The sequence below is a fragment of the Neltuma alba genome, unplaced genomic scaffold (assembly GCF_004799145.2).
Source record: "Neltuma alba isolate B1F8T4 unplaced genomic scaffold, ASM479914v2 tig00012743_pilon, whole genome shotgun sequence".
Classification (NCBI taxonomy): domain Eukaryota; kingdom Viridiplantae; phylum Streptophyta; class Magnoliopsida; order Fabales; family Fabaceae; genus Neltuma; species Neltuma alba.
This window is the reverse complement of record NW_021637159.1, coordinates 193,380-205,845: the sequence shown is the minus strand read 5'-3', so window position 1 is coordinate 205,845 and position 12,466 is coordinate 193,380. Positions and strand designations below refer to the sequence as shown.

At 40.7% G+C, this 12,466-nt stretch overlaps 1 protein-coding gene across 1 annotated transcript; it reads left to right on the top strand.

Moving 5' to 3' along the window:
- Positions 1-101: 101 nt before the first annotated feature.
- LOC114730532 (7-hydroxymethyl chlorophyll a reductase, chloroplastic) lies at positions 102-11,087 on the top strand. The gene is made up of 20 exons (XM_028917614.1): positions 102-179; positions 255-360; positions 518-602; positions 1,099-1,210; positions 1,742-1,826; positions 1,942-1,983; positions 2,086-2,164; positions 2,681-2,732; positions 2,829-2,891; positions 3,055-3,152; positions 3,634-3,669; positions 3,754-3,815; positions 3,969-3,996; positions 9,514-9,593; positions 9,996-10,065; positions 10,146-10,203; positions 10,450-10,514; positions 10,594-10,688; positions 10,771-10,894; positions 10,956-11,087. Exons 1-19 carry the CDS (start codon positions 107-109, stop codon positions 10,859-10,861), a joined length of 1,380 nt encoding a protein of 459 aa, XP_028773447.1. The 5' UTR covers positions 102-106; the 3' UTR covers positions 10,862-10,894; positions 10,956-11,087.
- The last annotated feature ends 1,379 nt before the right edge of the window (positions 11,088-12,466 follow it).

Below are 12,466 nucleotides of genomic sequence, written 5' to 3'. Positions count from 1 at the left end.
GTGCCACGTAGGGCGAGAAATCCCAGCCTCAAAAAGATATTAATTGGCCGTGCTGATAGGTGCCAAGGGAGCCGCGCAGTTTTAGTGTTGAAGCAGGTTCGTTGTCATGTCTTCCTTCATTGGCAAACTCTCTTCTCTCCCACTCTCCCTTTCCATCATTTCTTCTTCATCTTCCAAAGGTACCATCTTTCGCTGCATCTTTGCCTTCTTTGCTTGTTCTTGCACTTGATCAATCTCATCTTTTTGGTTAGCAGAAGCCAACTCTAGCTCTCCTAATTCTGTGAATTTGAGAGAGGACTGGAGAAAGAGGTCTAGGCCCATCCCACCCGGAGGCACTTACCCTGCCAAAGACCATTGCAGGTATCTCTCATCTATTTCTCGTCCAAATTGCCACGTTTCGTCTTCCAACATTCTGTCTTTTTTTCTTTGGAAAAAAAAAAAAGTTCCTTTCTAGTTGTCAGCATTTTCTCTATAAAGTTGAATTCTTTTCATCTAATTAGTTCTTCATTTGGAGCAGTCGATGCGGGTTGTGTGATACATATTATATTGCCCATGTCAAAGATGCCTGTGCTTTCCTGGGAGATGGAATGTCGAGAATTGAAGTAAGTTTGTTTCCTCTATTGCTTTCTTTCGTGGTAGTCAAATCCTAATATTTTCAACTCAATACTACTAGTGATATGCTTAATCCGAAGAAATGCAACACCACCTTTATCCTTCAATGCTCAGGTGGAAAATATAATTGAAAAATGAGCATTGAAGTTATAACCAAATGATATGAAGTGCTTGGTGATATATATTTTTTTTTTCAGCTTTTCTCCAAATTAATCAATTGGGCTATTTGAAAATGTGGAAGATGGATTGCTGCTGTTTAAATATTTTCAGTAAGTCCAGATGAACTGACCTTATATGGGGAAACTTTAATGCACAACAGTTTCTTCTTTTTCATCTTAGGGTGTGATATTGAACATGAAATATTATCATTTCCAATTTAAGCAATGCTTGATTGTATCTCTGCTCTGTTGCAATCTTGAAAACTTGAAGTGAACATAACTGCAAAATATTCTTGTGTTGATGTTCAATAACCGTTTCCTCTTTCAGAGATTGGAACCCGTAGTTCATGGTAGAGGGAGGAAAACAGATACATTGGAGGAGACCTACTTTGGTATACATGAGGAACTATTATATGCTCGTAAACTTAAGCCTGTGGAAGGTAATTTTTCCTGTTCGCAAAGTAAAATCTGTTACTGCTCTTTTTTAGCTGTATTCATTTGTCGTTCTTCTCTGAATCAATCTGTGAGGATCTGTGAATGCGTTACATTTCTTGTATTTTTAATTATCTGTGGGTTGAAACAGCATCGAATATCAATGAATAAATATATCAAGTTAATCATTGGGTGTAATATATCATGGGAAAAGTTCTATCTCTTATTTGAGCCCAACAATGCTCAAATTTGAATTAGTTGGTAGTACCAGTTACGGTTACCAGATATACCCAAAAAATAAAGAAGAAGAAGAAGAATAAAACAAAAGTTGATCCTTAGTTATAAATTTATCATAAATTCCAATAAGTTCTCAAGGATCAACATTTAATTTTTTTAAGTTATAGAAACTGCATCATGAGAATAAAAGAGTCACAACTTTCTGCTTCAAATTTATGTGTTATCATTAAAATTAATTTGCAAAGGCCAATGCGCCTTGAGATGATGAATTTCACTTAACAAAACCACTTCTCTGTTGATAGGAGCTCAATGGACTGGGATAGTAACTACTATAGCTATGGAAATGCTAAAATCAGGCATGGTTGAAGCTGTGATTTGTGTTCAGAGGTAGGGGAAGAAATTTTAGATTTAAACGAAGAGCGATTGTGAATGTATTTAGTATTAAATTTAACTTTATTTATTTACTCTGTTAATAATTCTTATTTAATTTTAACTATCGTAGTGATCCTGAAGACAGATTATCTCCAAGGCCTGTGTTAGCAAGGTTCGGATCTGGTTATTTCATCGTTAGAATAGTCTAGATGATCTTACTGGTAATATTTACTATTTTTCACACCTACGATACTGTCATGCTTCCATTTTCCAGGACACCTGACGAAGTTTTAGCAGCTAAAGGCGTAAAGCCAACATTATCTCCTAACCTAAATACCCTTGCCCTTGTTGAGGTGTGTAAAATTACTGTCTGTGTGACAGAAGTTCCTTCTCACAATCTTAAATAAAAATTTTGCTCATATTTTGTAATTTTATATTGAAAGTTTGAAGTCAGTTTCTTATATTAGAAAGGATTTGATTGATCATGGTTACTTATTTCATGACAATCATGTTTAAGCATTTGAAATGCCTTGATAATATATCATGTGAAAAACGTTAGGTGAGTATTAGAATCAAGTGTATTCTTCTTCACTTGTCTACATCTTTCAAAAATTTACAATTTGGGTGATGAAGCTGTGCAAATTTATTGATCAATACGAGATCTTTGAGGATTGTTTCTAATATATTTTTCAGTATTGTGTGTAAAAGTCAAATTTGGAATCTCGTGTTTCGGCCTCCATACTGGGGAGAATTGAAAAGACGGCCTTTTCAGTGGTCTTGATATTTTGACTATTGCATCATTCTTTGTATCACCTTAATATCTTGAAGTTGCTGTTATTCTTAGCGTGTCTTAATTTTCATAATGACAGGCTGCTGGTGTCAAGCGTCTTCTTTTTTGTGGTGTAGGTTGCCAAGTGCAAGGTATCACTTGTATAATGTTCTGTAGATTTTTAATTTCATTCTTTTTCTTCATTGACTTTGTACTATTGTAATGCAGAATAATTTCTTCAATTTCAGCATTAAGATCTGTTGAGCAACACCTGAATTTGGAGAAGCTCTATGTTTTAGGCACTAATTGTGGTAAGCAAAATATAATGTATTCAGCCAAGTCTTTCTCTTTTTATCTCGCAATTTTTGGCTATAAATAGTTATATTAGACATGGTCTGCTAATATGCCATTTTGTGCATGAATCACTGGTAATCCTTGATGAATTTGACGTAATACTATCTTTTTCCTTCACAGTGGACAATGGAACTAGGGAAGGACTGGATAAGTTTCTAAAGGCTGCAAGTGATACTCCGGAAACAGTTCTTCATTATGAGTTTATGCAAGATTACAAGGTTTTTTTTTTTTTTTTTAAACTTATAAATCATCTATTTTAGCACAACTGCCACATTAATTTTTGGCCTGACAAATAGTCTCGATAGACCTTGATTAGAAGTTAGCCTAGCAAATAGATTGAATTCTCGTTCAGTAGTTATTATTATTTTTAATTGTCAACGTCTATCAGAAAATTGGCACTCTTCTCTGTATATTCTGCTACATGGAATATGAAGCTATTTTTCTTGTCTGAATGTTCAGTTTATGTAGCATAGGTCGTGTCCTAATTCTCATACCAAACATCTCATTTCTATTCAAAGTGAGGAACATGCTTTGTTGTTCCTCAGATGATAGTGTGACGCCAATTTGATAGTCCGTTTGTGTTGTATCCCACTCAGTAGTTCACTCTTTACAAAATTGAAGCTTGTTATTCTTCAAGACCTAATGTATTGCCAATTTGAGTATTACTTTGTCACTAGACATATACAATTTTATGACCAGGTTCACTTGAAGCACTTGGATGGTCATATTGAAGAGGTTAGAAGGCCTTCTTAATGTCATTATGTCCTTGGGTTTAACAAGAAAACTGCTTCATTCAATTTCAATTTTTAACTGAAACAGGTTCCTTATTTCTGTCTACCAGCAAATGAGCTGGTTGATGTTATTGCCCCCTCATGCTACAGGTAAAATGTTTGTCACACGGTGATTATTGATAAGTCTCGTAATTTGACTGGCAAGCTGTAGAAGCATTCTAGGATTAGATTTTACTGTAGTTCCTTTTTTTTCCCCAAATTATATTTTCTGCTAACTTTTCAGCATCTTCTTGTTTGTTACAGCTGTTTTGACTATACAAATGCCTTAGCGGTAAGTTCTTTTGCGCATGTCAAAATTTTAATATTAATAAGAATTTCGTTTTACTCTACCTTGTTCGAATTGTTTCATTATAAAGTTTTTAATTATTTCACTCTACCCTGTATATTGTGTTTGCCTCAAATTCCTGTGTTTAGTACTTGATCTATTCAGACATTAAAGATAAATAAATAAATTTCAGGACTTAGTTGTTGGATACATGAGTGTGCCCAAATATTCTGGAGTCAGCATGACACAACATCCTCAGTATGTTACTGATGAGGCGAGGACTGGGCCTCAGTTGATTTATGTTAAAAGAAAGCCCAAGGGCAATTGAGGGATTGTATGGGTGACGGTTAGAGGAGAGAGACGGGTGGGAAATATTGTTATATAGGGAAGTTGTTATAGGAGGGCGGTATGCATGTTGAGAGAGAGCTTGGGAGAGGTCTGTGTCTCTCGAATACACAGAGACCAGTGGCTGTAACCGTTTCTGCATGTTTTTCGTTTCTCCCCTTTAGGTCCATACCCTGAGGGTGAGCCTTCTTTTCTCTAGTTGGCATTAATACAGACCGTGTTCCATCATTAAGGTATCAGAGCCGGCACGATCCAGCGAATGGTGACTCGAATGGAGCAGAAGGTTGAGCATATTGATACACGGCTGGTTCAGACTGAGCAGGGTATTGAGCTGCTACGAGGAGATGTATCAACCCTCAAATGCGACATAGCCACGATACAATCCTTGATGACCGAGGTGCTGACAGAAATACGTCAGGCAAAGCGACCCGAAGCGGTCGGTACCCGGATTGAAGAATCCCCTGGGTCTAAGGTTACATCAGAGTTCCCACGGACAGAGGAACAAGGCGAGACGGAGGTGAAAGAAGCCCGTAGTGACTTCTCTAATCTCAAGAAACTTGATATGCCTTTGTTTTCGGGAGAGGACCCGCTAGGTTGGATCTTCAGGATTGAGCGATACTTCAAGCTCAATCGGATTATCGATGATGACAAATTGGATGCTGCAGTGCTCTGTTTTGAGAACCGGGCGTTAAACTGGTTCCAGTGGTGTGAGATTCAAAGTCCATTGCGAAATTGGATCGAGCTTAAACAGGCTCTGGTGTTGCGTTTCCACCCGTCGCAGTGCGGAGGCACTTACGAGATGCTAATGGCACTCCGGCAGAGAGGGACCGTGGCCGTATATATTGAGCGGTTTGAGCTTCTCTCGGCTACTCTAGATAAGTGCGACGACGAAGTGTTAATCGCCGCCTTCCTGAATGGATTACACCCAGACATCAAAGCCGACCTTCGGATGATTCCGTCGCATTCCATCCGAGAACTCATGGATATGGCTTTACAGATTGAGGAGCGCAACTGGGTCAAGTCTTCACTCCACGGGTTCAGCGTTGACCGAGCCCCTAAGTTGTGGGATACGGACAAATGGGCCACACGTCCCAGCCCAACTCGTTACACAGCCGAAACATCTAAACCGACGACCCACACCGCAACGATTCCGGCTGACCCCAAGAGCACACGTGTCGCGGAGAAGGTTGAGATACCGGTGACTCACATCACCAAGTCAGTACCGAAGAAACTCACTGATGCTGAAATTGAGAGGCGGCGAGAACTTGGTCTTTGCTTCAAGTGCGACGAGAAGTTTCGACCGGGACACAGATGTAAAAAGAAGCAGCTGCAAGTGTTGATCCTAGCTGAGGAAGCCGATAATGGCGAGAACCCGGAATCAGATGTTGTTACCCCTGCGACAGCCTCTAATAATTTTCCTGACGAGCCGGCGACTGAGGGGCAGCTTATGACTCTTTCTCTTAACGCATTGGCAGGCGTGACCGGGGGAAAAACCATCAAACTCAAGGGGACGGTGCTCGGTCATTCCGCATTAATCCTTATCGACTGCGGAGCCACACACAGTTTCATTCACCACGATTTGGTCAATGCTCTCAACCTGACCCTTGATCCGCGACTATCCTTTACTGTTCAAGTAGGCGATTCTCGTCATGTGCAAGGCAGAGGAATCTGTAGGGATGTACCCATTGTGATCCAGGGGCTCCACATTAGTCAACACCTCTATCCTTTTCAGCTGGGTGGGTCAGATATCATCCTCGGTGCAGACTGGCTCGAGTCACTGGACGAAGTTCTGGTGAGCTGGAAAAGGTCGACCCTCAAGATCGACATAGGCGGGGAATGGGTTTGTTTGCGAGGTGATCCGTCCTTACAAAAGTCAGAAATGTCGTCGTCTACACTCCTTAAATCCATGCGCTCAGCAGACGTTGGTTTCCTAATTGAGTTTACTGAGCTCAAAGTAACTGATATTAACCTTACGGAGATTGCCGCAGATGTTCAAGGCCTTCTTGGGGAGTTCCTTGCAGTACAAGTACAACCTACTGGCCTACCTCCTCATCGTTCGGTCGACCACACTATTGAGTTAAAACCAGGAGAGGCTCCACCTAATATACGGCCTTACCGTTATCCCCACTGCCAGAAATCAGAAATTGAGAAGATGGTGCAAGATATGTTACAAACTGGTCTGATTCGACCCAGCAGGAGCTCCTTCTCTAGTCCAGTTCTACTAGTCAAAAAGAAGGACGGTAGCTGGCGGTTTTGCATTGACTATAGGGCCTTGAATAAAATCACCATTCAGGACAAGTTTCCAATTCCAGCGATTGAAGAACTCCTCGACGAGCTACATGGGGCTCAAATTTTTTCAAAACTAGATTTAAAGTCGAGTTACCACCAGATACGGATGAAGCCAGGTGAGGAACATAAGACCGCTTTCCGTACTCATGATGGCCATTATGAGTTTGTGGTCATGCCGTTCGGGCTGAAGAACGCACCATCTACCTTTCAATCTCTCATGAATGATATTTTTCGTCAATATCTGAGGAAATTCATCTTGGTCTTCTTTGACGACATTCTGGTCTACAGCGTGAACCGGCAGGAGCATTTACGGCACTTAAGGGTGGCCTTGGAGGTACTACAGCAACACCACTTGGTCATCAATGCCAAAAAGTGCATTTTCGCTCAGTCTGAATTGGAATACCTCGGCCACATAATTTCTCCAGCGGGGGTCCATGCAGATCCCTCAAAAGTACAGAGCATGTTGACTTGGCCTGTACCTCAATCACTCAAGGAATTACGGGGGTTTCTGGGTCTCACGGGTTATTACCGCCGTTTCGTCAGGAATTATGGTACCCTAGCATCTCCCCTCACCCGTTTGCTCAGGAAAAATGCTTTCCACTGGAATGAGGAGGCACAATCCGCCTTCGATATCCTCAAACAGGCTATGTCGTCAACACCGGTATTAGCCATTCCAGATTTTCAGGTCCCTTTTGTCGTTGAGGCAGATGCATCCGGTACCGGTTTGGGAGCTGTCCTGATGCAAAATGGACGACCCTTGGCATATTACAGTCACCATTTGTCACCTAAAAACCAACAGAAATCTGTGTATGAACGTGAGCTCATGGCTATTGTCTTTGCGGTAAAGAAATGGCGGTATTACTTGCTGGGAAGGCCTTTCCTCATTAAAACAGATCAAAAATCACTGAAGTATCTCCTGGAACAACGAGTATTGGATGGTCAGCAACAGCAGTGGGTTTCAAAACTAATGGGCTTTGACTTTCAGATACAATATAAACCAGGGGCCTCTAATTCTGCTACAGATGGACTGTCCCGAAGAGGGGGTGACTGTGCACTACAAGCGATCTTAGTTCTGCAAAATTCAGATATTGACTCGTGGGACCAAGAGGTTCGAGCGGACCCGACTTTAGCAGCGATCATTCAAGCCTTGGGCACCGGTCAGGCAACTAAGGCAGGATATACACTCAAAGGGGGTCACTTATTTTTTAATGGACGCTTAGTGATACCGAAACAATCGCCTCGAATTCCTTCCCTGCTACAGGATTTCCATGATTCGCCCATTGGGGGCCATTCAGGGTACTTGCGTACATATAAGAGGCTTGCTTCGTTGTTCCACTGGGATGGTATGCGCCGAGATGTTCAGAAATACGTGGCGGCCTGTGATACGTGCCTTAAGAACAAACACTTAGCTACCAGTCCAGCCGGGTTATTACAACCACTACCGATTCCTGACGCAGTATGGACTGACATTACCATGGACTTCATCACTGGATTACCCAAGTCGGCTAAATTTGATACTATATTTGTAGTAGTGGATCGTTTGACCAAATATGCGCATTTCCTTCCCCTACGTCATCCTTATTCAGCTTGTGATGTTGCTGCTGTCTTTGTAAAAGAAATAGTACGTTTGCACGGGTTCCCTCGTTCCATTGTCTCCGATCGTGACAAAATTTTTATGAGTCACTTTTGGAAGGAACTTTTCAGATTATCGGGTACCTCTCTGAGTTATAGCTCAAGTTACCATCCACAGAGTGATGGTCAGACTGAGGTAGTGAACCGAAGTGTGGAGACGTATCTGCGTTGCTTTTCCAGTTTCCATCCCGCGGACTGGTCCAACTGGCTTGCTTGGGCTGAATTCTGGTTTAACACCAACTTCAATCGTTCCACAGGCATGACTCCTTTTCGGGCTCTCTACAGGCAGGATCCACCAACCCTGTATCGTTTCCAGGAGTCCTCATCGTTGGTAGATGCTGTCACTGATCACCTGCAGGCCCGCAATGCTATCTTGGTTGAACTCAAAGAGAATTTAGAGCACTCACAGCAGTATATGAAGTCCTGTGCTGACAGGAAAAGACGTGATGTACAATTCGAGCTAGGTGACAAAGTGTATCTCAAGCTGCAACCTTATCGGTTTCGTTCTTTAGCTCGTCGCCCCAATGAAAAATTGAGTCCACGTTTTTATGGTCCCTTTCCCATTCTCGCCAAAGTTGGGGCCGTGGCGTACAAGCTGCAGTTACCTCCCGACGCTAAGATTCACCCTGTCTTCCATGTGTCCCAGTTACGGTTGGCTCCACCTGCTACGATCGTACCACAGTCATTACCTTCCTTCCTCACGTCTGACCTTGAGTTACAAGTCCAGCCAGAGAAGGTTTTAAAGTCACGACGTCTGACTGATAGCACTGTTGAGGTCCTCATCAAATGGCTACACCTCCCTGAACATGACAGCACGTGGGAAGACTATGATGCCATTCAATTACAGTTTCCTACTTTTGTCCTTGGGGACAAGGACACACTTATTGGGGGGGGTAATGATGAGGCGAGGACTGGGCCTCAGTTGATTTATGTTAAAAGAAAGCCCAAGGGCAATTGAGGGATTGTATGGGTGACGGTTAGAGGAGAGAGACGGGTGGGAAATATTGTTATATAGGGAAGTTGTTATAGGAGGGCGGTATGCATGTTGAGAGAGAGCTTGGGAGAGGTCTGTGTCTCTCGAATACACAGAGACCAGTGGCTGTAACCGTTTCTGCATGTTTTACTCTACCTTGTTCGAATTGTTTCATTATAAAGTTTTTAATTATTTCACTCTACCCTGTATATTGTGTTTGCCTCAAATTCCTGTGTTTAGTACTTGATCTATTCAGACATTAAAGATAAATAAATAAATTTCAGGACTTAGTTGTTGGATACATGAGTGTGCCCAAATATTCTGGAGTCAGCATGACACAACATCCTCAGTATGTTACTGTCAGGTAATATCGCATAAGACGCTAAGGTGTTTGGATATATGGTCGTTCCAATGTATTATTGATCTGTTAAGATGTTAATATATCTCTCTCTACTATTTTTTGAGTCTATATACTTTAAAGAGAGGAAAGAGGAAAGGGGAGAGGGAAAGTAAAGAAGTGAACGTCTGCAGGTAACTTAAGAGGAAAACCCCATACTGGGGAACTGAACTATGGAGGGCATTCCGTTTTCTAAAATTATGTCGTGAAGGCAACCTAAAACTCTTTCATTTCCTCCTCTTTCTCCTATCCACCCTCGTCTAAACAAGTTGATAGTTGTCATGATTGGTTATGATATTAATAAATTACATACTAGGGGATCACCGTTTTATAAGAAGTGATTCCATTGTTCCGCTCTTGAAATGACAGGAATGAACGAGGAAGAGAAATGCTGAGTCTGGTCGAGCAGTATTTAGAGATTAAGCCAACAACTAGTGGTGTAAATGATCAGCTCTGTCCCATTTAACCTTTTAAAATATTGCTTTATCAAATGGTTTTATTTTTTTGCCTTCTCTTCAGGGGGATCGGCGACCATTTGTGATGGAGACTGTTAAGGCTGATGATAATGCCAAGTTAGGTAAGCTTAATGAAGTCTTTGGGCTTAGGGTATGGGCTCTTTTTGGGGCCATGGTATGGTGGGCTTCATTCAGAATAGTCTTGTGCTCTTTTAACATTGTTTGTTCTGCTCTAAAGATTAGATTTTTTTTTTTTTAAATTGTTCTTTCATGAAATGATGATTACAGTTTTGTTCTCTGATAATATCTCTTCTCCTAAAGATACTTTTTTATTAGTAATGATGCTTGAAAATTTCTATTTTGTCCAGGGAAAGGTCCTGCTCAGCCAGCCCCAAAATTTATCGGAAACTTGATAGCTTTTGTACTAAACCTGGTAAAAATATTTTCCCATGATTTATCCATCGAAACGTATAAAGAACATAATAATATTTTGACCCTCGCTTTCATTTCAGATTGGTCCAAAAGGTCTTGAATTTGGACGTTATTCACTTGATTATCACACCATCCGCAACTATTTGCACATAAATCGTGCTTGGGGAAAAGAAAGGTATAATAAGATAATGTACCGACCTACAAGGATAAACTGTATTTATATACTGCTCATGGTGATTGAAAATTAATGATTGCAGAGCTGATAGGCACATGCCTGCATATGCTAAGAAACTTGTGGATCTGTACAACCAAAATGGTCAAATCGATGAGATGCTTTCCAACAAGTGACTATAGTTGATTATCATACAAGCATTAGCTCAGGTGAATTCCAAGTATGAAATTCCGCGTTGTTCTGAAGCCACATTGCATGATTATAACTCAGTAGTTTTTGCCTCTGTAGATTAAAAACCATTACGTGCAACGGCCCTAGAGGGTGCATATGTTGAATACTGCAACCGGTTAAGGTTTCAAGCTTTATCAAAGGGTGATAGTTCCCTTATTTGGAGGTCTGATAGTTCCACATCCCAAGAGAAAGTGATTATTATGGTTGGCCATTACGTGTTTGCATGACGCGAGAGCCACTTATAACTGCTAACATAGCAGCTACGAACTCAGGCGATACTTAACGAACATTATTTTACTGGTTTAGAAAGCTTGAGCAGAAAACCATTGTTGTGTTGTCTAAAGTCAAGAATGAGAGAATTGATTTTCTCTTCTGTTAAAGGCCTGTCTTCTCTTAATGGAACATAGAACGAGATTATGTTAGGGCTAAAAAGTATGACTTAGTTGTAAATCAGATGTACAAGATTCTGATTTGGTTATACCGTTATGGAAACTCTGGCCTTTCCAATCTGACGGATTAATTTTTTGGCTGCCGTTCTAGTTGAAATTGTTGCCTTTCACTATACATCCCGATCAATTTTACTGCAGTGGTAGTGTGGAGATTGCAACGTTAGACTCTAACCTCATGAACAAGTTTTTGGAATGTGAATCTTCTTGAGATTTCCGTCAAACCCATTCACTTAAAAAAAAAAATTTAGTCAATTAATCAAAAACACAAATTTCTAAAGGCGAACAATTTGTGTCTGTACATCTCAATTTACGACTTGCATACATAAGATATCCAGCTGAATACTTTTTAGAAAAACCCTCATGTTTTCCCGCGTAATCACAAATTGGAAGTCAATTGCGTGAACAAAATGAGCTAGCATCTCTTCCTGCGTCATCTTTACGGGGAGTGCATAAACAGGTAGTAACATTTGTATGGTCAAACACAAACTCAAGCTGATGATTCTCAAAATATGTGATAGTTAAGTGAAAATAAAAGCTCTCAATTCAACAGGCAAACTAGTCATGAATGCTTAATAATCTCTCTTCTAGTTAACTACTTGCACCATATTCTTGAATGGACCATGTACATTAGAAAAGTCAAACTTTGTTCAAACCTCCAGCAATTTTATCCTTAACTGCAGTTGAGTTTATCATTCTGTTGACGCTTTCTTTTAGACCAAACGTCAAATCAACCGATTCATATGTTGTTCTGAAACACGATACATGTTGCTTGGACATAACACGCATAACATGGGCTGCAGGAAAAACCACGTTCATGATGATATACGTTAGAGCTAAATCTGCGCCAAAACCTGTAAATATATGAATAACATTACTCGACACCACTCATTACACAAGTAGCTGAAAATATGAAAGAGACAAAGTAAAAGACACGATTTGACGCAAGCCCTGTGATACAATAAAATATACATAGAATGCCAGAGATTCAGAATACAACTCGTATCAGTGATACACAAATGAGTGATTCGTAACAGATGATGTAAACTACAGTTCTCAATTATGCAGTGAAGTTCTGTGCTGCTGCTAACATTTGTCTTTTGT

What these genes read in the sequence shown, in the direction of transcription:
- LOC114730532 (XM_028917614.1), top strand. Translation starts at nt 107, where the DNA reads ATGTCTTCCTTCATTGGCAAACTCTCTTCTCTCCCACTCTCCCTTTCC. An exon ending in TTCTTCTTCATCTTCCAAAG is followed by an intron (nt 180 to 254) that starts GTACCATCTTTC and finishes TTTGGTTAGCAG; the next exon opens with AAGCCAACTCTAGCTCTCCT. An exon ending in CGTGCTTGGGGAAAAGAAAG is followed by an intron (nt 10,689 to 10,770) that starts GTATAATAAGAT and finishes TAATGATTGCAG; the next exon opens with AGCTGATAGGCACATGCCTG.